The sequence below is a fragment of the Amblyomma maculatum genome, chromosome 1 (genome assembly GCF_055883805.1).
Source record: "Amblyomma maculatum isolate TAMU_Amacu chromosome 1, ASM5588380v1, whole genome shotgun sequence".
In the NCBI taxonomy this organism is placed as follows: domain Eukaryota; kingdom Metazoa; phylum Arthropoda; class Arachnida; order Ixodida; family Ixodidae; genus Amblyomma; species Amblyomma maculatum.
This window is the reverse complement of record NC_139344.1, coordinates 103,119,108-103,145,483: the sequence shown is the minus strand read 5'-3', so window position 1 is coordinate 103,145,483 and position 26,376 is coordinate 103,119,108. Positions and strand designations below refer to the sequence as shown.

The window sequence follows — 26,376 nt, the reverse complement described above, 5'->3', positions numbered from 1 at the left end:
AACGGACATAATCCTGCAAGAGCCCTCAGGCACCAGTCATGTTCGCGAGTTCCGAATGCGATATTCAATAAATGCATCGTTTCCTTGACAGAATTGATATGCCTTTGCTGCTATGATTAAAAAATTATTATGTAGCCCATCAGTTCGGTAATACTTTGTTCATATTTTGTCAATTCCTATGTGTAATGGCTTTTTGAGGGGATCAGGTAAATGTTTGTGCAGCATCAAACTGTCTCAAAACAGCTTGTTGCAATAATATTTTGTGCTCTAAAAAAATTGCTGTGTGGTTTGGGCTTTTAGCACCCTGTGCTGCAGAGACTTAGACTTGCACTGCTATACATTTGTTGTTCAGGGCAGCATTTTGGGTCCTGTTGGTGAGTTGCAGCATGGAACTGTTGTTGGATGCAAATTCTAGTTCCAATAGGCATGAGGAGCATTTTGCTTTTACCAAAGGAGCTTGGAGCTAACCTGTATAAAACAGTCATATTTTCTGCCCCAAAACGCCTTCACACTGAATGGCAGTGTTCGCATCAAGACATCCTTATTTTATCTTCATGTGCCATGGCAATGAGCTCATGTGGTTGTTGGTCTGGAGCAGCCCGACCTTTGTGCATGCACACAATAAATTTTTCTTAAGAATGTATAATGCACTCGTGTGGTCATATAAAATTAAGATCGATCACCTGTAACTTCACGAGACTTCCTTGAAAATTAACTAGCAAGGACTGCAAAAGTACTCCAGGCATGAAGAAATGCACAATGTCTGGCACGAGGGAAGCGCAAGCAAGAGGACCGAACTTTGCATGTCTAAATAATTGGTCTTGGAGGTGCAGGAGTATGAAGCCCTTTTTAATTGGTTTTATTATTGTTTTATACCTAATGCTTCATTAGATCATGTATTCTCCCTCATTAATGTGAAATTTTTAAAGTCTTGTGCACTTTGCAAAGACTGTGGTAGCAAGAAGGTTTCAAGTGAGCATTTTAATTTGATGAATTAGTGGCTTGCCTGAAGAAAAAAAAAATTACCCATTGCAAGGTTCTCAGTGTGGCTCAATGGCAAGACACACAGTAGGGCTGTGAATGTGAGAAAGCTCTTCAGGGCCTTATTTTGTCACCTACAGGGCTACAACGAACAAGAAGCTCCGTGAAACAGTGGCTTTGGAGCTGAGCTTTCTCAACTCAAACCTCCAGCTGCTTAAGGAGCAGCTGGCTGAGCTCAACAGCTCCGTGCAGATCTACCAGAGTGAGAAGTGAGTATGGCTGCCACACTTTTTGTACTTAAACTAAGTGTGAAGACCGCATACATACTTGTCATTTTTTTTTTATTGAGCTAATCTGTAAATATGTGTCAAGAAGCCAGATGCTGCTTGTTGGGTTTCCAAATATTGAAGATTTCAGCCATGCTGTAGTGTGCAAGCTTCCGTCATACTAACCACGATGGTTTCATATGATGCTAACCTTCAATAAAGAAATGCAGCAAGTTCATATAGATGTTCAGGCAGTCGGTGGATTCAAAATTCACTTGGATAACGTAGCCCTGCCTAAATATCAATCTGCTCTTTATTGTGGCGACAGTGTATAAGTGCTTACTTAGTAAAGTCTTTTTTTGTATGGGAACTATGAAAGTACTGCATAAAGGGTATTAGAAGGGTGAAAATGGGATCAACACTCGTCCCTCTTCTGAATTCTGTCTGTTGTACACCCTTAGCTTGGATATTTGTGACCAACTGGGCCATGATCCTAGCCTTCTGAAATCCGCTTTGTGTGTATGGCCGTGTCGAGGGCTCCAGATTTCACTGCATTGTGATGGAAGTGAAGTAGTTTTACTTCAGATATGCCGAGAATTCGCTTTGCACATTTCACCTGTGTTTGGGCAGTGTAACTAGACTTTTTCTGAGATTCAGGTAGCATTATTACATTCAGCAGCTCAGCGCTGTAGATTGTTGCCTGTATGAATTTTGAAATTATATAACAAAAAAAAAATGTTTTTTTTTTTTTTTTGTGTGTGTGTGTGTGTAAGTGGTGCTTTAACTTCACACTTTTGGACACCAGTAAAAGTGCTCAAGGATGGAAAGAGTTGGATGCCTGGTGTATTGGTTGGTTTAGCTGAGGTAACTTTCTTTTCTTTGCCAGCATACTATTTTGGGCCTTGATGCACCTTAACTGTAGAATGATAAGGATTGCTTTGGTACTGCCTCATGTTTGAATGCCAAGCATGTCTGCAGTGCAATTTTTGAGTTTGTTTTATATGTGAATTTCTTCATAGAGGTAATTGTTTTCTGCCCTATACTGTCACTGTAGTTTGTCATTGGTAATCTGAAGACCTCTTTTTTTGTGCATGTTTGTAAACGCTTCCATGGGCCTTTTACTTTTGTGTCAAGGTTGCTTTTTACTTCAGAATTTCTTACTTCATTTAGCGAATAACCTTGTGAGAGTGGAATTTGCATAAAATTATTAATGTAGGCTATATTCATATGGAGTGTGCATCTATTGCAGAGATGGCATGTCATCAAAACATTTTATGTGCAAAAAAAAATAGGCAAACTTGCATTTTGTGTATGTGGGATGCCTTTTATGGTCATGGAACTGGAATAGTGAATAACATTGTTGCCTTTTAGTCAAAGTTTTGCTGATCAGGGCTTTCATAGGCCCTTGAAATCCTTGAACACCCTTGTTTTTCAAGAAAGCATTTATTTCAAAGGAGCTTGAAGCTACCCAACTTTCCTGAAAAAATGAAGACAGCTAGTTCATCTGTAAAAAAAAAAAAAAAAATATGAAAACTCTACTTGGCAACTATAGGATTTCCCCTCAGATGGAATCATGGAACATGGAGAGGATTGGCAAAACTTGAGGCGACAATGCAGCATACAGCACGACAAACCCTCCAAAATGGGCTTCCTGCCCCCCCCCCCTTCCAATTTTACCTTTCTTATTATGCATGTATGCCTTTGTTTCTTTAGATGGCCCTCCCCTCATGTAAGCTAACTATTATGAATAAACCACTTGGGATGCCAGAATGTGATGGGAGGATGCAGGCAGGAAAATTTGTTGCCTGCGGAGAGGGAAATTGGAGCTGAGCATGAGTCAGAGGATTCGTAATATATGTCATCCAAAAAAAAAAGACTTCTTTCCTCTTTTATGTTGTGGTGTTCTCCTTGAATTGTAGGCCAAATATTGTGTGCAAACACTGTTGTTTTGGTAAAACCAAGTAGGAGTAATTATTTATGCTCTCATTGCACTTGCAGCCAGTCACAGGTGGTGCCAATGATCCCCCTGGGCCTCAAGGAGACCAAAGACATAGACTTTAAGGAGCCCTTCAAGGCAAGTGGCAAATGTTGCTACGGGTTGCAGCAGAGGTTCATGCTCATGGTCCATACTGCCCTTTTTGATCGAGGGAGACATACATTCTTACCTGGAAGTTTTATTTCAAGCATTAAGTATGCACAAAAGGTGCTACTTGATTTCGTTGGTCCAGAAATTAGTTCTTGAAATTTTGTAGAAGATACAATGTTTATTCATATAGGCTTTCCTTTATGGTCACTGTTGCCTTTAAAATGAGACAGGAGCTTTTGAAGTTGAGAAGTTGTGCAGACATATCTTGTCTACTTCTCTGAGGTGGTTCAGCGGTTAAGGCACTTGACTACTGAGCCCAAGGACGCGGGATCGAATCCCGGCCACCGAGGACAGAGAAATGGAAGTGTCACAGCGGCATGTCTAGCAGTAGTTTCTCTAGCAGTCTGCTGAATGAGGTGTGTGTTAATTAAACCTTAGTGTTTGGAGAAAATACTAAATCTTGTCAGATGTTGTTTGGACGGGCCTCATATATTTTTGAGTAGCACTGCATTAAACTGGATCGGCATGTGCATTCCGATTTTTAATTGAAGTGTTCACATATGATTGTATAAGCAACCTGCACTGCTAAGGCTCTGCTGCAATTGTTCCACTTCAGGCCTAAAAAACTACCATCATCAGCTGCTTGGGCTACTGCTGGAAATGCATGATCACATTCTGTATGGTTAGAGGCACTCATTTGATGAATAACATTATTTTCCTGATTCTCACCAGTTAGCTGGCACATGGCATGTATAGCATTGATAGAGTGCGGAAGATCATGTCTATAAGTGAAGACAAGTGGCATGAAAAAAGCACCAGTGCTGCGCCAACAGAATGCTTGCTCTTTTCGCTAGGTTGTGTGGCATGGCACTGTGATTGGCTTGGCAAACTTCAGTGCAGGTTGCCTATGCAGATGGTGAAGTGTGTGTATTGTAGTATTGTGCTCAATACTAGTGGCAGTACACAAGGGGTGGAAGGAGCTCCAATAGCCTGCAAGCCCAGAAGGGCTGGAAGTTGATTCAGTCAGCCATTGATACAAAAAAATCAAGCGCAGCGAACATCTGCAGGGGCTCTGTGTGAAGACATGCTGATATTCTAGTAAGCAGAAATCTCGGTTGGTTCATTTTGGATATGTTGTTAGTCGTATTGAGCTCAGTAGTACATGAAATTGCATCCTAAAGATGACTTCAAATCCTCTTCATATCTGACAGGACTTTATCATGGAGCACTACAGTGAAGATAGTTCTGTGTATGACAGTGCTATTCAAGAATTCATGGATGTTCGGCAGGTGAGTGAAGTTTCTCTTTTTGTGCACTTCCAGTGACCTCTTACCTAAGAAAAACAAAAGTAATCTTTTTTTCACTGTGCTTTACTTATTTACTCTGCACACACATACTTGTGAAATGAATGTCAGGTACCAGGTTATCTAGGTAGGCCTCACACGTACAGTAGAACACTTTGTCTCTGGGTTGTCAGCAATTAAGGAAAATCACCGATAGATTTTCAGATCTCATAGGTAGAAATTTGTTATGCTGGTTTGCAACAAAATATGTTTATTGAGGAATTTGTAAAGTTTTATATTCTAATAGCATTTATTCATTGTTAAAAGGAATACTTGAGGGAGTGTTATGTGCTTTTAAAATGTATTCATTAACTTAAGCTAAAGGGACCAGCTTTGGGCTCATCAGGGCATTGCTGCATCATGCTTCATAATAATATATACAAACGCTACCCGCTGGAACCTTATAATGTTCTGTCGTTTGGAGGTTTAACCATCATGACTGAACAACTTCAGTCATATTACAACTAAACACAGCATGTTTGGCTATGTCTGAGGTCATAGCAGCTTCATCTTTATTAAGAAAAATGCAAGGATGGTCCTGTATGGTTGATGGTGCCCAAAAAAAGAAATAAAAGAAAGAAAAGAAAAGCCCCAAAACTTTGGTAGCAGCATGATATTGATGATGAAAAACACATTTTTTTTTTAAATAGAAGGAGGGTACGGGAGCTGTCCTTAAGGGGCCGCCCCTTACAATTGCTAGGTGGTCTCCTTCTTACGAGAGCCCATTGGCGTCGGCATGCCTCACAACGTTTCGTTTGAAAAGTGTAACTTTTAATTTTTCTGCTGCCTTCATTTTGCAGGCTGCACGTACTCCAACACGAGACCAGGCCGGTGTTCAGCTACTCTTTGAGTATTACAACCTGCTCTACTTTGTGGACAGGCGTTTCTTTCCTCCCAACCGTAGCATGGGCATCTTCTTTGAGTGGTAGGTACCTTGTAGCCTTTTTCTAGTTCATAAGTTCTCAAGCCATGAACAGAAGCCTACTCGTAAGACACAAAAAGACAGCAACGTGATTGATCTGTCCTTCCAGTATTCTCCTATAGTGCTCTGAAAATTTGGAACTGAAGACAGTACAGCCAAGCAATGATAAAAAAAAGTTTTATGTACAATGTAAAAACTGGAAATGAGCAGCACAGATAAGAGAGCGAAAATGAGTTGGTGACATCCTGGCTGTGATTACGAGGAATAAACTGTCTTGGGCAGCACCTGTGGTGCGCAGAAAAACCAGGGGTCTGTTCGTGCGTAGAGTGGAAATAAATGTGGTGGAAATCTAGTCACTAATTAGGTGCAGTAATGGGGTTAGAGAATTTCTTCTGATAGGGTGGCTAATGCTTGATGAGGCTAGGTATAAGATTTCTGGGAAAGGTGCTTATCTTACTGTAGACCTTATACGACTTCTTGTTTTTCCTGCGTAATGAGCGCTCCCCCCAAACTGATGTGAATTTTTCGTTAAGAAAAGTGGGTTCATTACGCAAGTAAATACAATGTATTGTTCACCCATAAATAAAAAACCTCATTTTTATTGCAGCACATCAAGACTAGCTAATAGAACTGTCTTCTTAATGACATGACCCCCTCCCCCCACCCCCCCTCCTTAAATGTTTCATCTTTGCAAGCGTGTTCTGTCGCTGTTGTATTGAGCTGAATGCAGATCTGGAAGGGGCTGTTTGGGCTAAGTTTTTAGCTGCTTTGAGCTATTGTTTTGAGTGCATTCATGTCAGATGCTGAAACAGAAACCTTGAGTCTTCGTCCGTCTCTTCTGTTGTTTCTGCAGCCCTATCAGTGTTACTGTTGTTTAAGAGACCTGTGTTTCCTTTGTAGGTTTGACTCTCTAACTGGAGTTCCAAGCATACAGAAGACAGTTGCCTTTGAGAAAGCAAGTGTGTTATTCAACATTGCAGCACTGTACACACAAATAGGAGCAAAACAAGTAAGTATTATTGGCTGTTGGAATACAATTGCCTTTGAGAAAGCACTGGAATGTACTTCCTGGGGAGGTTTTCACTTGTGAAAAATTCAGGGAAGCCATTGGCAATGTTTTTGACTACTGAGAGAGTTTTTGTCTGGTTGTTTGCAATGTTTTTGACCTCTGAGTTATTGTCGTTTTTTGTTTTTCTTGATAGCGGCATAATCAAAATGGCTATCTGTACCAATTCATGTTTCCAGGTTATTTGTAGAAGGGTATGTGTGCATGACACGCAAAAATTTCTCCTTTTCTTTGTTATTTCTTCTTAACACTGATTTTGCCCTGCCTGCTTGGACCAAAGAGGTCTGCAGTATCATGTAAATAAATTAAATAAATAAATCAATAAAAATTATGGCAAGATGTTTGACTTGTATGTCAAGCATCTAGTATTTACTTGTTGTATGTCAATACTGGAAGTGTGATAACTTGGCTACTTGGCTAACTTCTGCATCTAGGATTGTGCTTGAGTTCACTGTAAGAACTACTGAGCATTGATCTCAATGCCTTCTTAATACTTTGTGAAGCATAACGGGAACATTTTTTGGGGTATAGTGCTGCTGCATACTTATACCTGACCTGGGCTACTCTGTTTAATCAGTTAGCAAATGATCTGCTGCAATAGAAAAGTTGTTTGAGCAGAAATCCTTAAAGAAGAGAGCAAGTCTGTGCTTGCTATATGAAGTTGTCAGTTTTTCTCTTCCCATTTCTTGTACCGGCTGATTTTTGTACAGTTTGGTATCTTTAATATAGTATGCCTTGACTTTCGAAGTCTAAGAGAGCACGAGCTTGTGGTCAAGGAAGTCTTTTTTTGAAGTAAATGGATTTTCAGCACAGACCCTTTATCCAAACGTTGCATGCCATTTTGCTCAGGACCGAGGAAAAAGTACAGGAATTGATGCTGCAGTCGACAGTTTTCTGCGAGCAGCAGGCATGTTTTGCTATATCCGGGAAAACTTCAGCAAGCCCCCTAGCATGGACCTCAGTGCAGAAACATTAGAGGTGCTCACACATGTCATGCTGGTAAGTAATGTGCTGCATTTGTTTTGTTGTACCTCACTGCATTCAGAGCTGCTGATCTAGTATGCCCCCAATGACGCTGGGATTCTGTGCTGTGTGTGGTAGGTGTATATTAAAAAAGTATATAATGGCAGAAACTTAAATTTGAAGTTTTACCGTCATGCTTTTGGAATTCTGTAATGGTGCTCATGTGCAGTGCTATTCAGTGCAGCGTGAAAAGTTATCACCAAACTAAGAGAAGGTTTACTTTTCTATTTTGTCATGCTACATACTGAAGTGTAGTAGACTCCCATTAAAATGAACTTGATTAAGATGAATTCATGAATAAGAGTAACAATATGAAGAAACTATTGCTTGCTTAAAACTGTCAACACTTGCTTAACATGCTTTAAAAAATTTGCTTAAAGCAAACTTCTTAGGGTGAACTTTCGTAGTGACCGGCAGTGGCACTCTCTAGGCACCCATGCAGCATTGCCAAGGGAAACAAGATATGCAACATGCTTCTGCGCAAAAATATGCATACCCTTAAGACTTCTGCATACCTTCATGGAGGACTGAGGGAGCTATTTTGCGGGGGCGCACTTATTTTCCTCACCAGCTAAGCAAGCTTAGCTTTCTTGCTGGTGAGGAAAAGGTAGGGCACCATCACACCGGCAGTGGTAAAAATCTGACGGGGGGGTTATATATATATATATATATATATATATAATGTGTGTGTGTGTGTGTGTGTATGTATATAATATATATACATACATATATATATTGCCTACACTGGCTGCAGTAGTGTAGCTAGTATAACATGGTTTTATTCTTTTTTGCACTCTAGAAAAAATATAGCTCTGCCTATCTAGACTAACACATTTCTTTTACATGTGGTCTAGTATGGGAACCCCTTTCTGCACCACTTTTCATGGAGGTGTAGACTAGCAGACAAAAAAATAAGGCGAGTGTCAGATGCCATGAAAGGGTGTAGCCCTGGCTCGCTAGCCTACAAATTTTTGCCCCCCTAAACAACTGCGGCAAGGTGACTTTGCACCCGCTTGTCTACAACAGTGGCAGTTCCACCTCTGCCATTTGTTATCATAGTACCAACCCTGTACATGAATGTAGCTTGGGCCTAGAGGCAGATTATTTCAGTGGCTTGAAGTTTTTGCTCTGCAGTTTAGTAACATATTAATTTTGTTCTTTAGGTCATATGTTGGCAGAAGTAAAGTAGCAGTAAAGCATTTTATTTTACTGTTACTGTGTCATCACTTCGGGATGCCCACCACATGTTTCATATAAATGTGTATAGCTACTGCCCGTCAGTAGCAGCAGTAGTAGTGGAAAATGTTAGTGGCTTGCTGTTGTCTTGCAGTGTTACCATTTAGATGATTAGGGCATGCTAAAAATGGTATATTCTTTTATATACATTGATGCCTGGAATTACTGTGGCACTTTTTTTCATTTTAACTTAGCTTAATATGTCGTATTTTTAGGCCTGTAGCTCTACTCAGTGCAAAAGTCGATCTCCAGGATGTGCTTCGAACTTTATTTAACCTTGAAAAGCGCAGCATAGCAACATGAACAGCCGCTAAGTAGCATCAAAGTTACGGGACATCTCTGCTTGTCTTCTGAGCTATTGCTCGTCAAACTAGGTTTAACAGTAGGTTAAACCCTGCAGAGTTTTTATTAATTTGCACTGCTTTCTCATTCTTAGTGACAATATGCATTCTTCTGGATGTCTTTTGGGGCACTTTTCAGGCACAGGCACGGGAGTGCCTCTTCGAAAAGCTGATATTGGGTAACGTGGAGAAGCAAGGAGTCATGACTTGCATAGAAGTGGGCCAAGAAGCAGCAGAGGTAAAGAATGGTTGCCTTTCACTTTTATTGGAACACTACACTTTGTCGGATGCAAAGCAGTCTGGTGCTAGTGTGTGTGTTATCCTCTTGTCTTTTCAGTCGTACTTTCACTCGCTCAGCATGTACGACCATGTGCTTGTGAAAAAGAGGCTGCTTTAAAATAATCTGCAAATGGCCGACATTCATACAATATTTTTTGTACATACTGTCTTTTTTTTCAATACGAGGATAGAAAAGATATTCGGTAATGTTAGTCACAGCTATAAACCTGAGGTAAGATTGTTTGTAAAAAAAAAGAAACGAAAATGTGTAGATAGAAATGAGAAATCTCTCACTATTTAGTTTAACTGAATAAGCTATAAACCTGAGATAAGATTGTTTGTAAAAAAAAGAAATGAAAATGTGTAGATAGAAATGAGAAATGTCTCACTATTTAGTTTTACTGAATAAGGGGTTCTTTGTAAACAGAAGTTGACCTTAAGAGAAAACGTCACATTTTTTAAACTCTTATTGCAGGTTGCCGAGGTTTATGCCCAAGTGCACAAGCTGATCTCGATGCCTCCTGTCAAGGACTATGTACCTTATTCATGGATTAGTCTTATCTTGGTCAAGGCTGAACACTACCGTGCGTTAGCACACTACTATGTAGCTGTTGGCCTACTTGAACATTCCGGTGAGTGCTTGTAAGGACTCTGCATACCATGCAATGTTTAGCAGATATTGATGGTTTGGTTTGGTTTATGGGGCAACGTTCCAAAGCGATTCAGGCTTATGAGAATAGTGGAGGGCTCCGGAAATTTCAACCCTAGCCACCTGGGGTTCTTCAAGAGATATTAAATAATGCAGATTTTTACTATGGTACACTGTTTGCACTAAGCTGCATGTAAGAATATTGAAGTACTTGTTAAGTTATTTTATTCTTTAACAGTGGGCTTAACTGCTAGTATGCAGATCCCATTTTGACTTCAGCTTGCCAGACTTGAGAGAAGTGAGGAGTTCTCATGTTTACATCACTAAAATTGACAGTTGTTTTGATAGCCAGCTTTTTAGACTGATGTTGCAATGGCAGTTTTTAAGCGCTTGCCTTAGCAAGCTAACACATCATTAATATTTAAGAAGGCAGTTGCTTTTAAGATATTTCTTGGATTTCATGCCTTTTTCTGCTTTTATTTCAACAAAGTGGGCTCACAAAAAAGGTCACAAATGCCGCTCACGTTATGTGTTGGGCATGATGATTGTGTGTCAGCCCCGCCACGGTGGCTGCATAGTTAACGAGCTCGACTAGTGGACCATAGTATGCGAGCTTAAACCCAGCCATGGCAACCACTTCTTAATGGTGGTGAAATCAAGGCACCCATATGCTGTGCGATGTTAGTGCATTTTAAAGAACACCAGGTGGTTGATATTTCTGGAGCTCTGCACTATGGTATCCCTCATGGCCAGAGTCTCTTTGAGACATTAAATGCTGTTAATGAAGATTTTGTGTTAAGTAAACCCTATCTTCTATGTACATGCCCTTCACGAGAAGCTTGCTGCAACAGCATCAAAGAAGTTAATCCGTTGTCGCACTGGGAAGGTCAGCAAGCAGTCTTCAGATCTGCGTTGGGAGATGAGGAGTAGGCATGCAGGGTGGCTAACTACAATGCCGTGAACATATACCGGGTGTCCCAGCTAAATGTAACCAAGGTTTTAAAACGTACAGTTTGCCCTAGCCCAGTGAAACAAACTTAGAGCTTTGTGAGTCGCCTGCCCTGGCCGGCAGTATTTTTTTATTTGCCAAAGGTAAATTGTGAAGACTAATTAGCCAGCATTTTATTTATTGGCTTGAGAAACAAAGTGTCAGTGCAAAAGTTGTAGATCATCTCGAAAAACAGCTAGCTGTGCTGTTTTCAGCAAGGTACAATTTACATAGGTAGCTTTATTTACTGGCCTTCAAGGAAAGTTTCATCTAAGAGAGAACTGTAGAGGAAAGCGGGTATTGTTTTTCGAGATGTGTCTCGGGGCTTTGGAGTCATGCTGATGTCGTATGAGAGCCTTTTTTTTATTATTTTGTGCAAGTTATCATTTATGAGTAAAAAATACTTTACAAAACGCTAGTTTTTGAGACAAGCTACTACTTTTGCATGGACACTTTATCCCCCAAGCCAGTAATTAAAAAGTTGTTTAATGCATGGACACTTTGTCCTCCAAGCCAGTAATTAAAAAGTTGTTTAATTAATATTTGCTAATTAACTGTCTGTGTCAAATGAAAAAAATGGTGAAGGTTTAATCCTACTTAAACCTGGTTTTAACGAGCAAAAGCGCCTTCTGTGGTGGTTGTGTGTTGCCTTCGAGATGTTGGCTGGAGGGGGTACAGTCTCTGAAGCTGGTGTACTTGCCCAGGCAAGACAGAGAGGGTGCTGCTGCCATGTGGTACAAGCAGTTTGCGGAGGCTCAAACGTTAAGAGATTTTGTTAGGCTTTGAATCTCTGAATTAGTGTTCTTGCAGTAAAAAATGTTGCAGACTAGGCCGCGCTACTCAACAGCCTTCAGCTGGTTTCGCTATGCTAGGGCACATCATGGTTTTAAAAACTTGGTTAGGTTTAGCTGGGCCGCATTGTATATACGATACATTGCAGACCCCAGCTGGATGATGAACAGAGGCCTGTTGCAGTGCAGTGAATTACTTTTGCAACATAGTCTCTTTTACACTGCTTTTATGTCACAAATACTTAAGGCATACGAAATTTAATTAGGGGCCAGGCTTCTTTAGAATTGTGCAAATTGAATTAGGTTGTGTTGGCAGCAGTTTTTTAAAAACAGCCTTTGCGAGATAGGCTTCAAAGCTAATAATTTAGAATTCCATTGTTGGGCAAAATGTTCATGCCAGTTATATTTATAAATTGTAACAGTTACTGTCTTATCTACTGTCAGAGAAGCTCCAAAGACGTGATGAAGAAGGGCACATGTAGTTTACCATTTTGATTTGAAATTGGGAAGGACAAAGCTCCTGATATGCACAGTAATTTAGAATTGATACTTTGTATGGTCAAGCAAGGATAGGTTTTTGTTTTTTTTTCAATTATGCAAGCATATGTCTTGTGTTTGGGGGACTATCTCTGCTCTGTCAGTGTTCTTTATCAAAAGAACTCCCAAGCTCTCTCTTTCTCTCTCTGTGGAGGTTGAGATTCTAATGTACAGTTTTCATGTAACACTATTAGTTTTTAAATATCTTTTCACACTCACTGTCACCGCAAAGCTGGAAGTAAATTAACAAATTAAGGTATGATAATTTTAACTCACTTTAAAACACCTCTACATATTGTTACGTTTTCCAACTGCAGTTATTACTGTGTGGGAAAAGTCAAGTCAGCAATTTTATCTTCTCACTTCCATTTTACACCTTCTGCCAAGGTGTAAAATTTCCTCACCCAATCTAAGATAGCAAAATAAGCGTGTGCCTATTTAATGCTGTTTTACATGGAATGGTACATTTTATCAATATCAATTAGTTGAGGTTTGGCCTTGCATTTATTATTCCATGTTACAGGAGACAGAGCGAAGTGGAATGTGTAACCAGAAACCACCTGCTAAATATATAAATATTATTTTCCTGTTTTCTGTATTTGCAGGAGATCTGGATGAGACCCTTAGGCGGTCGCTTGAGTTCCTGCACGTTCAGGAGCAGAGTAACTCAACGTGCATTGATATAAGAGTGCCCCAGACTTTGGAGGAGAGGCGGCAGCTGGGTCAGTTTTCTTTGCTGTTATAGTGTATTCTCGTGTATAGTGTAGTGTGCAAGTGTTATGCCTTCTTTTGGCATGAGTACAAATTCGCAAAATAATGCGTTCAGAGATTTTCATGTTGTGACAGCAGTAGTGTCTATATTTTGCTTTCATTGGAAATTATATTCACAAGGTGGTGGTTGCTTGAAGGCTTTTATTGGCACATTCTTGCAATTGCTGCTGAAGTGTAGCCTATTTCTAGATTCTGTGTGCACCTCGTCTGTAAACAAGCCAGCCAGTTTTCTTAAAATTGGAATGCTATAATCCTGCATTAAAACATTCTGCCTGTTTAGTGATTTAAAAGTTTCATTAGTGGCCCTATGTGGGACTTACAATATTGAGTGCTGCTACATTTAAACATACTGTGTGCATAGAGCTTATTGAATTTGCTTGCTGTTAATGTCAGTGGTTGTCAGATCTATTGTTACAGCATTGTTGCAAGATTCTTTCAGTATGTGTGTGAATTATCCTGACCTTTCTGCATGAAACGAATTTGTTTCGGGACCTCCTGCTTGAACATTCCATTCCCATCACAGCCCGCAAGAGCACGTGACTGGTCACAGGGTTGCTTGAAATGGACTTCGCAGCACCACTCAGTTTTTTATTAGGTGAAAGCGCCTGCTTTGTGGCAGTCACTGCATCACTGCACAAAGCTAGGGATAATTATAAAGTTAGTAAGAAGCGTCTATACCTCCAGCCATCACCAAAGATTTCGAGATGTTTGCACTTGGATCAGAAAATCATTACTGGACTGAGCAGTTGAGAAGGCGCCTTCACACCTTCTAGCGAACAATACTCCCCTCCCCTCATTATTTTTGCCCAATTTCTCTGGCAGAGTTGCTATAAGCAAAACAGATAGCGCACTGCTGCCATCATGCAGACAGTATCAATGTGAATACCTGACTTCTGATAGAATCAGGCAAACACCTCAAACAAAGGTTCTGAGAGCGATCATCATCATCAGCCTGACTACCCACTGCAAGGCAAAGGCCTCTCCCATGTGAAAACAATACTGGCAACCAAATGCCATCTCTGTGTCATTTCTATACAAATCTCAAGCTCAATAAATTCACCGATATAGCTATGAGAAGCATTTTATGGGGAGCATAATATTGTGGAACAGGCTGCAGTACATGCTTCATTGATTTGCATGCCAAAAAATGTCCACGTAATCTAATCCGGATATGTTTATCTTGGAATTGCAAAGTGGATCAAGATATTGATAATTCAGTATAGCTAAGCTTATCAATAACCAACATGGAGGTATATATTGCACCCATACTAGTAACACACTTCTTGCAGTGATGTGCTGCTCGCTAGTTTTTGCTGTGCCCAAACTTTGCTACAAGGCTGCAGTAGACAGCACTTCGGTGCTAGCGTCTGCCTATTGTAAGATTTCTACTCTCATTACCAGTACACCATAAATTGAACATTCTAATTGAAATGAGCCCTGCTGCAATGACTTGGGCGTTTATTCACTTGATTGCTCTGCCCAACGATGCGGGTTCGACCCTGTTGCAGTTTCTGGGCCAAAAAGATACTTGACTTGCCTGAGTAGAACCTTTGTTGTGTGCAGGCAAGGCACACCTGCGAGAAGCCCTCCTGTTGCATGAGGAAGCGTTAAGGCTACACCGTATGTGTCGCCAACTGCGTCAAGTGGACAACTTGCTGGGACGCCTGCTTGCAGACCACGATGCTGCTTTTCAAAGCTACGCAGACCTTGAGGAGGAGGATGACTTCCAAGAGGTGCTGGACCCACCTCAAATTCAGGGTCAGTGGTCCAAGCCCTTAATTTGTGGTGCATTGTATTGATTCATTAAAACAGAGTGCCATACACTCTGGGCAAGCTTTTCCAGAGTTAAGGTGTAGTAAAGCAGTCTATCTCAGTTTTGAGACATTATCCATATTTTTTTCTCTGTTAGTTGCATGTCTTCCAGCATGAAAATGTCAAAAGTAGAATTGGACTTTTCAGCACCTATTTTCTGAAAATTGAGCAAGCTTTTTATGGTGCTTATTTCAGAATGTAAATTACTTTCTTTTTTGCAAGCCTTGTTTTCCAGTGCACATGCATCTTTTGAAGTAAGGTCCTGCGGTGAGGAAGAAGGAGGGGGGGAGGTGGTGAACTTGGCAGAATGCCAGGGCCGGTTGCACAAGCGTGCTGGTTTTCAGTACATGCTGTGGTTGGGCCTGGTGAATGCTGTCAACTGCCATTGGAACACTTTAAGCGTGAAGCAGTGAATGAAGGTGTCATGACCGCGGCGGCTGACTGCGTGCTTTCGTTGGTGACTGATGGGTGGGAGGGTGTACAACTCCTGCAAAAGAAATTTTTTTCCCGTGTAATGAACTCTTTCCCAAACTGTCATCAATCTTTCTTAAAAAAAAGGTGGGTTCATTACGCGAGTAAATACGGTAGATGGAAATAATAAAAATAAGTGAATTGTGTCCACGGCAGGAACTGCCATCCTTCCATACCCCAGCCGTGCATGCTAACCATTACTCCATGCTGTACACCTCCATATGCCTGGCGCTGGCTTGCACTCCTCTTCTTGCAACATGTTTGATCAGAGGATTTCACACTGCGAAGAAAAAAGGAGCTCACATTCACCCCGACAATTGCTCAAGTCACTTGGTTTTGCAGTTGTTGCGGACTGGTATGCTGCTTCTAGCTCGTGCCCAAGGCAGCAGCACTTGAACTACCAGCTGACATGCACTGCGCTTATACCTGTTAATAATACTATTAATATCTCGCAGACGTTCAGTGTATGCATCCAGAAATGCTGTCTGATTTTGTGCTTCAGGTATTGTTGTCATCTAGGGTATGGTCTATCGAGGATCCCTTGCCAGATACATCTTTTCCACAGAAACGCCTTTTTTTTTTTTTTTTGGTCCCTCTAAACATGTTCAATAGCCTGCATTTCTTGAAAGCATGACCAGTGAGCTCCTTGGGAATGCTGGTTGTGCCTGTAATTCGACTATAGGACGTGGCTAGCGTGTGGCTGGTGCTTTGGCAGCTACGATTAGTTTTCTTTTAAAAATGATGTGTGCTGCTTTCATGGTCTTGATATTGTGCGAGTCATGCTTCCAGTCGCATGTTTGTCATGACATCAGCGTTGGCAGCGTGGTCAAATTGCATCAAAACTGAAACCGTCAAAACAGTCAAGCAATGCCACCGCTAGATAATGCCACCTTTCGCTGCAAGTCTGATGCTGATAGCGTTGAATACTGATGAAACTGTAGCTGCGAATTTAGGCTGGAAATTATTCGGATCCAAATATTATACGAGGCAGGCATTTGGCATGCTAAAGTTGGGAGAAAAAATTGTACAGATTTAATTATTCTTCAATTGAGTTCCACGAGCGCACGCCATTGACCGCAGCAACTGTTGCTGCTTCTGCTTCTATCTTGGCTCGCTTTTACACTTGGTAAGCTTCTTGGCAATGGGCTAGCCTGGCTTCTCATTGTTCGATGGCCTTGGCAGCTTGTCTGGCATGGCAGCAGTCTTTGTCTTTAGCGAGAGTGGCCTTCTCTACACCACGCCACCTCCTTTTGTCACGCCACCTGTTGGATTCGCCCGACACTATGCCCACAGATATTTCCTGTACTTGCCCACATGGCGCATGTGCATAGCATATTTATCATGCAGCGGCAGCGCAGGTGAAACTTGATGAAAAAAGCTTGAGATGGAAAAAGATACTGGTGCTCACTGCTCAGCGAGAGTGTGCTGCAGTTGGAACTTGATGAAGACAATGTTTGCTACACAGCGCAAGAGTGTGTTGCAGTTTTACATGAAGTGTGATCGGCTGCGGCAATAGTGTAGTGCTCTCATGCCTGGGCCAGGGAAGTACTTGTTCGTTCTGGCACGGGTTCGAAACCTAGTCGCGGCAATGTTTCTTGCAGCGCAGCTGTGGTGAGGCACAGATGGTACTGGCACATGCGCGGTACCTAACTTGCACAGATTAATGACCTTGGAGAATGAAGACGATGTTTAATGCGCAGTCCAAGAGTTCAAGGTCAAACTTTTGGAGCCAGATGAGCTTGAGGTTTGGCATGGGAGAAGCAGAGCTTATGCTGTAAAAATTATCGGGTTATATGCAGACCTTTACAGTAAAACTGAAAAAAGTGAATTGATCAGATCATAAAACAAAAATGTAAATACAAGTTTATCTTTAAAAACTAATCAAGGAAACAACAAAAAATGCAAAAGGCAGGGGAATACGCACATCATGCTTATTTCACTGGGGGGGGGGGTGTGTAGAAACACCAAGTTTTCGTTGTGCATTATGTCTGTGGAATGATCACAGACATCACAGCCATCGCTCACCAGCTGAAATTAAAATCGAAACTGCATGAGAAAAGAATTTAATTATGAATTATTTAGCCAGTGCAGTTGGATTACACATTGTGATTCACGGACTCCACTGTCTTGTGCACTGTTCCAAAGAAAAAGATCTGCCCAAAAAATTTTATTGTCTATACTCCTACTCCCTTGGTTATGCATAACTTGGTCATCCTGTCATTTGAAACTTCATGAGTTAATAGAGCCTCTTAGTAATGACTCGGCATGTGTCAGAGCAGTGGAGCAATGCCTCAAAATGTACGCACTACTTCAGTTGCTTCAATTAACTCGGGTTTTCATACTTTGGTAGTTGAATCCGTCTGGTGACCATTCGTAACTTGTGCTGAGTAGCCAGGTAGCTTTGGCCAGAATCTCAAGAATACTCTGTGCCTTTCTCGGTGAAAACCGAATTTAAAAAATTGGCACACTGCAGAGCTACCACGCATACATAGTGTGTTATGTGTGGCAGCGTGGCTGGTTTCTTTTTTTTTTTGTTGTTTTTGTCTCACATCTACGCACTGTTTTCTGTTACGTTTACTGTTTATCAAACTGCACACTGTTTTTGGAACATTACTTTATTTATTTTTTGTTCAGACCGAAGGCACTAACCCATACTCATAGCCTTCCATTAATATGGCATCACGTTTCACTTAACTTGGTGCAGTGTAAATGTTCTATCCAGTCCTGATATATTTTGGCAAATTTTTGTGACTCTTGGGATTGTATTTCCCAGTTTATAAGATGCACCTTTGTACAAGATGCACCCCTAATATTTAGAGGTTTTCAAAAAAAATGAATATATAAGACACACCCTTGTATAAGACACACCTCAATGTATTCAGGTTAGGGCAATAGGACCTGACTTTATGTGCTTACTCGATCATTGCGTGCTAAAGAAAATTTTTTACGTGCACGTGCGAATAACCTAAAGAAAAAAGGCAGCACTTAAGCACGAAAAAACTCTCGTTCAGTGAGAGCAGAAACACTTTATTATTACTCAAAGCCTTGAAAGGCTTCATCTTGGTACGCGGTCGCCGATTTCTCGAGACAGCGCTCAGGCATTCTCTTCGCTCTCATAATCATGGCACTGACTGTCGCTGCGTGTGGACGCTCTGACGTATACGTGCAAAGCACATGCATGAAGGAGAAAACACACATGCAGTAGCCACCAAACATTGTTGTAAATCGTAACTGGAAAAAGGGTCGGCTCGATCTGGCTTGTCTTGTGGAAAGGGTGAGGAGCATGAACGTTGCCACCTTTTGGCATTCTGCCAGTGAGACGGCTGTTCAATTCTCGAACACACTTACAACTGTAAATACTCTAATCGCAGGCGTAGCTACCGTTACCGTATCTACCGCTGCCATATCACAATAAAGTTCTCCTATAAACATTGCGCAAAACGAAAAAAAAAAATTCACATAAGACGCGCCATTGTATAGGATGCACTACTGAAAATTTTGTAAAATACCGCGTCTTATATATCGAAAAATGCGGTATTTGATTGAACCTAGTTGCTCTGTGTTTCATGCTTCCATGCAGTGTTCAATATTTTAGGCATGAAAAAATTAAAAAAAAAAATGATACGAACACACATGAAGGCTATGGTCTCTTTATTCTTAGTTTATTTAAATATGCTGTGGTTAGGGTCCATAGGTTTGCAAGATGTGAATGGCCTGAACAATTGCCCTCCTTGCAATACATCACGAAGCATTAAATTGCTGTGTTAGACATTGTGGTAGCAGCCTTCAGGTGCAGGTGTGGCCATAATAATGCAGAGCATGCTTTGACGCCTAAACTTGTTTTCAGGCAGTTCACAGAGGAATACATCAGGGCCTCTTAGAGTTATAAATTAGCACACCAGGAGCATTTTTTTAGCATAGCTTTACTAGAAAAAGGTGTAAGAGAAGTTTTGTCCTCTAATTGGCTCGGTAGTATTATGGCTGGAACCGAGTGGTGCAACTGCAGAAAATGCTACTTTTTGACAATTTTGTTACAAATTTTAGTATTGATAATTATCCTTTTTTTTTTATACTGTGGTTATTGTGCAATGCCTTTCCTCTCATGGTGAACCTTGCAAAGCTGAGCTTACATTGCCAAATTCAATTTCATCTTTTTAGGCAGAATGTTGCTGCCTGTTATAGTATATTGCACCTTGATTGCATGGAGTAGGGGTGCAAAGTGAGGATTGCTTGCAGGTTCACATGAAAATTAAATTTAAATGGCCAGTGCCACGCTAGCTGGCTTGACATTATGTGACTGTCAATTGCATTCATTGCTTAAAAAAGAAAAAGTGGTAATATATCAGTATATAATAGGGTGTTCCAGCTTTCATTACATCTTACTGACTTTGTAATGCACTTTGCAGCTTCCACGAAGTACCAGCTAACTTTGACATCACCCGATTTCACCCAGTATAAAGTGAAAGACCTCTTTCATGGCCTGGTAGGTGACTGCTTTATTGCTCTGAAAATGCTCTTAATTTCATGTTTTGGCATACTTTTTTTTTTCTTTTTTTGTGGGAAACTGGATATTTTGCAGTCTGCTGTAGTTCTTTTGCTCAAAAAGAAATATTTTTTGACCCTCAACGCAGAGAATTGACACTCTTCATGTAGTGAATGCACAACCTGAGGGATATTTGTGTTTAGCTTTGAGTTGCTCAATACAATCACTTCTCTGGTGGTCCAAATTAGGTGTGCTCTCACAAATGTTTTTCTCACATTTTTACAGGGTCCAATCAGTATCTTCTCTGCTAGGCATCACTGGTCAGCATCTAGAGCAGTTCATCTTACCAAGAAGGGCAAAGAGAGTTTTGGTTTCAGTGTGCGAGGAGATTCCCCTGTCATTGTTGCTGGTGTTGAGGCCTGCAGCCTTGCAGAGGTCAGTTTTACAATATTATTTTGCAGCTAACTCACCACCATATTGAGACAGGATGAAAATTGTTTCAGTACAGTTGTCTCCCATTAATGTGACTGTCACAAATTTACAATAAGAGATTGAATTAACTGGTGCACCGAACAGAGGCTTATCAAAAAAAAACCGTTAGTGCTACTTTATTTTGCATTAGCAGCTGCAAGTTGTAAGATAGCACGCTATGTGCAGCACCCATATAAATTAAATACTGATTCAGTGCTACCATTATGCAAAATAAACATTGTTACGGTTGATTTTGGCAGCAATTACTGCATTCAAGTGCAATAAATAGCAGTTTGGTATGGTGCCATCTGCGTCAACCTCTCGGGGACTTTCAGTGTGCGTGCTTCCCAGGGAATGTAATCAGTACATCATCGAATGAGGTGTTCTTTATGGCACTACATAGAACTGAAGATGCTTAGTTCTGTCTCTGCTTAATTTGTCACATCTAGTAAGACCCGTGACATGTAAATGGATTGCATAATAGGATTGTGGGACAACAGTACCTGCAGATGACTGAGTCAACTCCATCCAACCCTCCATTCCACACTTGAAGCTCTTTCTATCTTGTGAGCAAGTGCCTCGCCTTCAGGTCATTATTGTACTCACTTTGACTTTTAGCCAGACGAGAAAGCTTTCTGGCTGCATGTTCGTTGCAAGCCCAGTATTGCCAGAGTATCAGAAAAGACGGCAAATCTAGCTGTAAAACTACATAGCAGAATGTAACTATTGTTACAGAGGGCTGTGAACTCCGTTTGTTGCATTTTTTTCCAGCTGGCTGGTGTGAAAGAAGGAGATTTCATCGTTGCAATTGGTGACCTTGACACGAAGTGGTCAACGCATGAGGAAGTTGTGCAGTTAATAAGAAAAGCTGGTGACGAACTGACTCTGCGTGTCATTACACCTATGGATCGCAGCTATCTAAGGCAGAGCCCAGCATCTTCAACCACTTCATCGTCTGGGGTCAGTTCAAGTGGTTCAAGCAGAGTTCAGAGTCCCAATGGTTCTATTGCCAGCAACAAAAGCAAGGACAGCCACAAACGCCTCACTTGGAACTTCTTTCGTCGTGGCACGTCCAAGGAGAGGCGTGAAGCTGGCTATGATGCCAACATCTTGCTGCGTTGAACTGCAGAAAAGTGGAATTGTTGCTAGCATCATGCCAAGATACCACTACTGAAAACGGAGAGTGCATGAAGAGACCTCCGCATGCAAAAGACAAAGTTGAGTGTTGCTATTGCTCTAGCATTGGAACTAAGTTACGCCTATTCGGTGATGTTTCTGGTGAACTGTGCTTTCTCAGCCTTTGACTCTAAAAACATGGGAACTGAATGGTGCTGCAGCGAAAAATTCAAGAGTCATCAATGTCACCAACCATGTCCAAGTTCCAGGGAGGTTGTTGCTGTAAAATGTTAATTTCGATGTTGTGAACACCTATGACTTCCACTGTATTTGTACCTTATTATGCCTGCATTACTTTTCAGCTCCTGCCGTTTCACATGAAGCTATGAAACTGTACAGATATTACGAAGAAAACAGTAGTGACAATTTGTAAATTGTTCTGCCATCTATGCATTCATACAGCAGCTAAAAGGCTTGTGAAATGTAAATGATGTGAATGTGTGTGCTATCAGTCCTCCTAAACAGAGATTTTTTAACACTTGTGCCATTTCATTATGTGGCTGTTGCAGCCATAGCTGGTGGGCAGATCACGCTTCTGATTTTTGCTTTTGAAGCGCATATGAAAAGCATAAAAACTTGGTAATCCATAAGCAGTGTACCTTTCTTTGTTTAGAGACAAATGGTAAGGTATCTGCAAGATTTTCAGCATAGCAAAGACATCAAATTGGGAACATCTTGGGTTTCCCTGTGTGCAGTATTAGTGCAGCATTTTTAGAGCATCCGGTTTCTATTATGATGTCACCATGGCCTTCGTGGGCACTTGAAATATTATTATATTCATGTTCATTCTAGCTAAGACACATTTAATCTTTCTTGAAAGTTGCTAAAATGATTCATATAGTTGTGATTTCTCTCTGTTAATTGCTGGAGTTCACTGCAAATGAGTTTTACTTGTGGTGAAATTGGCTCAGCACTAGATGTTTCTGTGCACTTGCCTCTAAAATTATCTTACGGTTTTATGTAAGCAGCTGATGCTACCATGTGGAATATACTTTGTGTGTTGTTCAAGGAGGTTTTTTTTTTTTTAGCATGTGGATGTGTTGTGAATTTGCAAGTGGCACCTATGCACCATGTATTTTGAAACAGGTTCTTACTTGCTCTGACAAAAAAAAATAGATATGTGAACGTCGTGAGTTTACACATTAGCAATTTTTAGCACGTAATGCATGCAGCTGATGTTGCTGTATTCAGACAGTTGTTATTCCTAAAGTGGTCCTTTTTCATCACTTGTGCTGATCTGACACTGACGTGCGTAGCTCTTAATTGTGACAGGGGTTGTTGTCTCTTCTTGGTTATTCAGTAGACGCATGACTATGCCTGAATTCCCTAAGTTACGCATAGCTCTTTGTAACTTAGGGAATTCAGGCATAGTCATGCGTCTACTGCAAACTGAATGACTTGTGAGAAAGCATCCCAAGTGCTGCAGGAAGTCATAAGACTTTCATGGTGCTCACTTGTTGCATTCACAAAGCACCTTTGGCAGCACCAAGATAACTGTTGTGTACATATGTACATATGGACAACCTAAGGCATACTCTATATTTTTACATAAAGACTAGCCTTTCAACATGTTTTAATGCCTTTTAAAACACTTGCATATGTCTCATTTAACATACGTGGCTTCTGCTGATGCAGTGTACTAATTAAAAAAGTATGGCCAAAATTCTATGGCTCGTGTAATTGTTACTTCTGTGGAACCTGACTGCAGCTAATGGAGTTAGAAATGATGTTTGCGCTCATGGAGATCCTTGACAGCTAAATAAAGTATTTAAATTTGAGCAGTGTGCTTTCAATGATTTTGCAAAATATCATGAAAAGCATGTTTTCAGATTTTGATACCAAAATAGGTAGTTGAAACATCAATGAAAAATTATTGCAAAATTGGTGTGAAGCTGAGCTGGTTTATTTGCCAAGAGCAGTGTCACACGAATTATAGGATGCATTGTACTGTGTGTTGCAGTGGGACTAAATATATGAGCAATTCCTCTTTCAAAAGATTTGGAAAGAATACTGAACTTAAATTTGAAAACAGGCGTGGATAGGAGCGAAAAAGGAAAATGTATGGTCTTGTACACTAGTTTCAAATTGGCCCTTATCACTGTAGCATACAAATGCCTTAAGAATACAGAGTTTTGAGATAAACAAACTGAAGATATTTCCATAATGATTGCTTTAAGTGCTTGCCTGAACCACTGGCTCTCATCTGTGAATGTGTTATTTTCTTTTTGCTAGAGAATACACCACCATCTTGGAGCAAGCTTTAATGAAAATCTGACAAAAGAGGATCACAAATGAAAGGGGAAAAAAAAAGTCTAGAACTTTCAAAGCTTTCAAAAAACTTTCAAAACTCTAGACTTGTGAGCACACAAACTTGGCAACCTCTTCCAAGCTTCTTGTGAAGATTTGTACAAGTTACACTGACAAAATAAATGATGTGCATTGTAATTAAAGTTTTGAAATACTTAAACTCCATGGGAAATTACAATGTGCATCAAAAATGGCATACACAGCTTTTCACCTACATAAAACTTAGGTGGTCAGTAAAAAAACCTCTGAAGGTGGCTTCCTGCTCTGACAGATCAATTTCCAAAGCATTTTCATTGAATGAACTTCAAGGTGCCACCTCAAATATTGATTTTTCTTCCCAAAGGCATGACTGGGAAGAAAAAGCTCAGAGAACAAATACATTCTGGACAAAACGAAGACGGCACTGATGGAAGAACTGGATTACAAGTGTATTGCAGGAAAAATGGGTACCACATATCTGTAGGGTCATTGCATGTGAAACGTCCAGACCTCAAGAACGACCACTGCCAATTCTTCTGAAAAGTTGGCGATTGTGCAAAAAGCCTTTCATGAAAGTATTTTTTCTTGAGATTTTACATTCATTTGCGTTGTTCTATCATTCAATTCATGAATAAACCAGTATAAGAATTTTTCTTATTTTCTTTGTCACTAAAAATGAACAAAAAAAATGCCATTTGAGAAAAATATTTACTATAACATTGATAGTGTTTCAGCCAAAACAATTTTTCTTGCGCATTCTCAGGTTGCTGTCACTTATGGTAAGAATAATTTTAACTTGTTGAATGAAGCAATTTCTAACGTAAAATGTTCCAAACTTTGTAAAAAGTGCCTTTTTCTTAATATTCAAGCCTGTAGTGGGAATCGAGGCCCTTCAGATAAAGGCACTTGAGGTGGCACATTATACACATCAACATCTTGGCTTTTAATCTAGAATACTTCATGCGAGTGAATTTAGTTTGGCGGGAGAAATCCTTTTTTTGAAGTCCATTACCAGCCATTGCAGCAGGTATTGTCAAACTGCGGCTTCACAGCAGAATATGTTTGTGTCACTGACTAATATTGTTTTCGTATTCAGCCTGGAGCCAGTTTGCACAAGTCACGAGTCTAGAGATAAAGAAGGCTGCTCAGAAGTCTAGCACTGTACTGCTTTAAACCTTTGTACATTGAGTATGTTCACAGTTCTTAGAGAAATACATGTGAACTTTGGGAAACAATATCTACCTGAAGTAATAAAAAATTCTTTTTCTCATGGGGCTTCATCAAAATAAAGGACGAACAATAACTCTTTGAACCTCTGTTATCATGAGGAGTATCATAATTATTGAGAGAATAATTTTTTCTGGACTTCAAAAGCAAAGTATGGTCCATGTAGCACTGGGAAAGGTGCGGCAACAAGAGCAAGCTTGCAGAGGTTATCTTGCAGGAGTAAACCGCAAGAGGGTATTTGCCTGAGCCAGAATTAACATCAAGAGAATTAAAGTAATCAGGCTGTCAAGTAGCAAGGTAGAAGTACAAAAAGGAACTGCCTACAAAATTCGCTATGGTAATCACAAGCATAGTTCATCCAAGTTCATCCACTTCAGACTTGCTATGGTTTCAACACTTCATGCTGAAATCCTGTACTATTCAAATGCTCAAGAAATTCTCAAGAAATGTAAATAAACAGACCTATGTGCTTAGGTTCCCTTAATTTGTATGACACTAATAAGTGTAGTGTTTAAAAGTTGAACTTGAGATGATGAGAAAACGTAAATCTAAGGAGACAAGCACAATAAAAAAACCAAGATTGTGGGCAATAATTACCTGCTATGAGGGATCGTAGACCCTTTGATGCCCGGTACTATTACTGCTATGAAATTGGAGGTTCTGCCTTCGGGTTGGACAGAATTAAGGAAAGCTGGCCACTGGCTGCCACTGCAAAATGCTCACACCAACGCTCTGCTGACTTGAGTGAGCACCCCGAGTTCTCAAAATGAGATATGTTGCTTGCAACGTATCTGCACTGATGTGAAGCTACACAGCCACAAGTTTGCTTTGTAATGAGCATGAATAAAAAATGCAGAGCGTAATATTCGGCAGTGGCACGTACGTGTTCTGCAGTGAAGTCGCAGTTAAACCCGTGCTTGTCCCTTTGACTGGTTATGGACTTCAATGAATAATTTCTACCATCAAACTTTATTCTCATAAAATCTTCTAGAATAGAAGCTAAGGCGATGTTTATTATGACCCACCTCAAGCGTTTTTTGTCTGAAAGGCCTTGGTACTTAATACAGCCCTAAATATCAAGAAGTCACTTTGCAGAGTTTGGAACATATTGCTTTGAAAATCGCTTCGTTCAATAAGTTTAATTATTGTTAATATTGACTAGAGCAACCTG

The 26,376-nt window shown here is 40.5% G+C and overlaps 2 protein-coding genes across 6 annotated transcripts in view; one reads left to right on the top strand and one right to left on the bottom strand.

Annotated features, from left to right (window-relative positions):
* The window catches only part of Rhp (GTP-Rho-binding protein rhophilin), a 176,732-nt gene extending 153,262 nt beyond the window's left edge, over positions 1-23,470 (top strand). For all 5 annotated transcript variants that reach the window (XM_084588703.1, XM_084588699.1, XM_084588701.1 and 2 more), the window contains exons 3-15: positions 1,122-1,250; positions 3,246-3,321; positions 4,545-4,622; positions 5,477-5,601; positions 6,499-6,607; positions 7,514-7,663; positions 9,404-9,502; positions 10,019-10,175; positions 13,114-13,230; positions 14,843-15,037; positions 19,969-20,045; positions 20,331-20,480; positions 21,288-23,470. In XM_084588703.1, the coding sequence (XP_084444829.1) occupies positions 1,122-1,250; positions 3,246-3,321; positions 4,545-4,622; positions 5,477-5,601; positions 6,499-6,607; positions 7,514-7,663; positions 9,404-9,502; positions 10,019-10,175; positions 13,114-13,230; positions 14,843-15,037; positions 19,969-20,045; positions 20,331-20,480; positions 21,288-21,638 (1,813 nt within the window). In that variant the 3' untranslated portion in view covers positions 21,639-23,470. The remainder of the gene's footprint in view (positions 1-1,121; positions 1,251-3,245; positions 3,322-4,544; positions 4,623-5,476; positions 5,602-6,498; positions 6,608-7,513; positions 7,664-9,403; positions 9,503-10,018; positions 10,176-13,113; positions 13,231-14,842; positions 15,038-19,968; positions 20,046-20,330; positions 20,481-21,287) is intronic.
* Positions 1-26,376, bottom strand: part of LOC146203351 (uncharacterized) — a 205,774-nt gene that overhangs the window by 111,705 nt on the left and 67,693 nt on the right. The gene's annotated exons all lie outside the window — the stretch shown is intronic.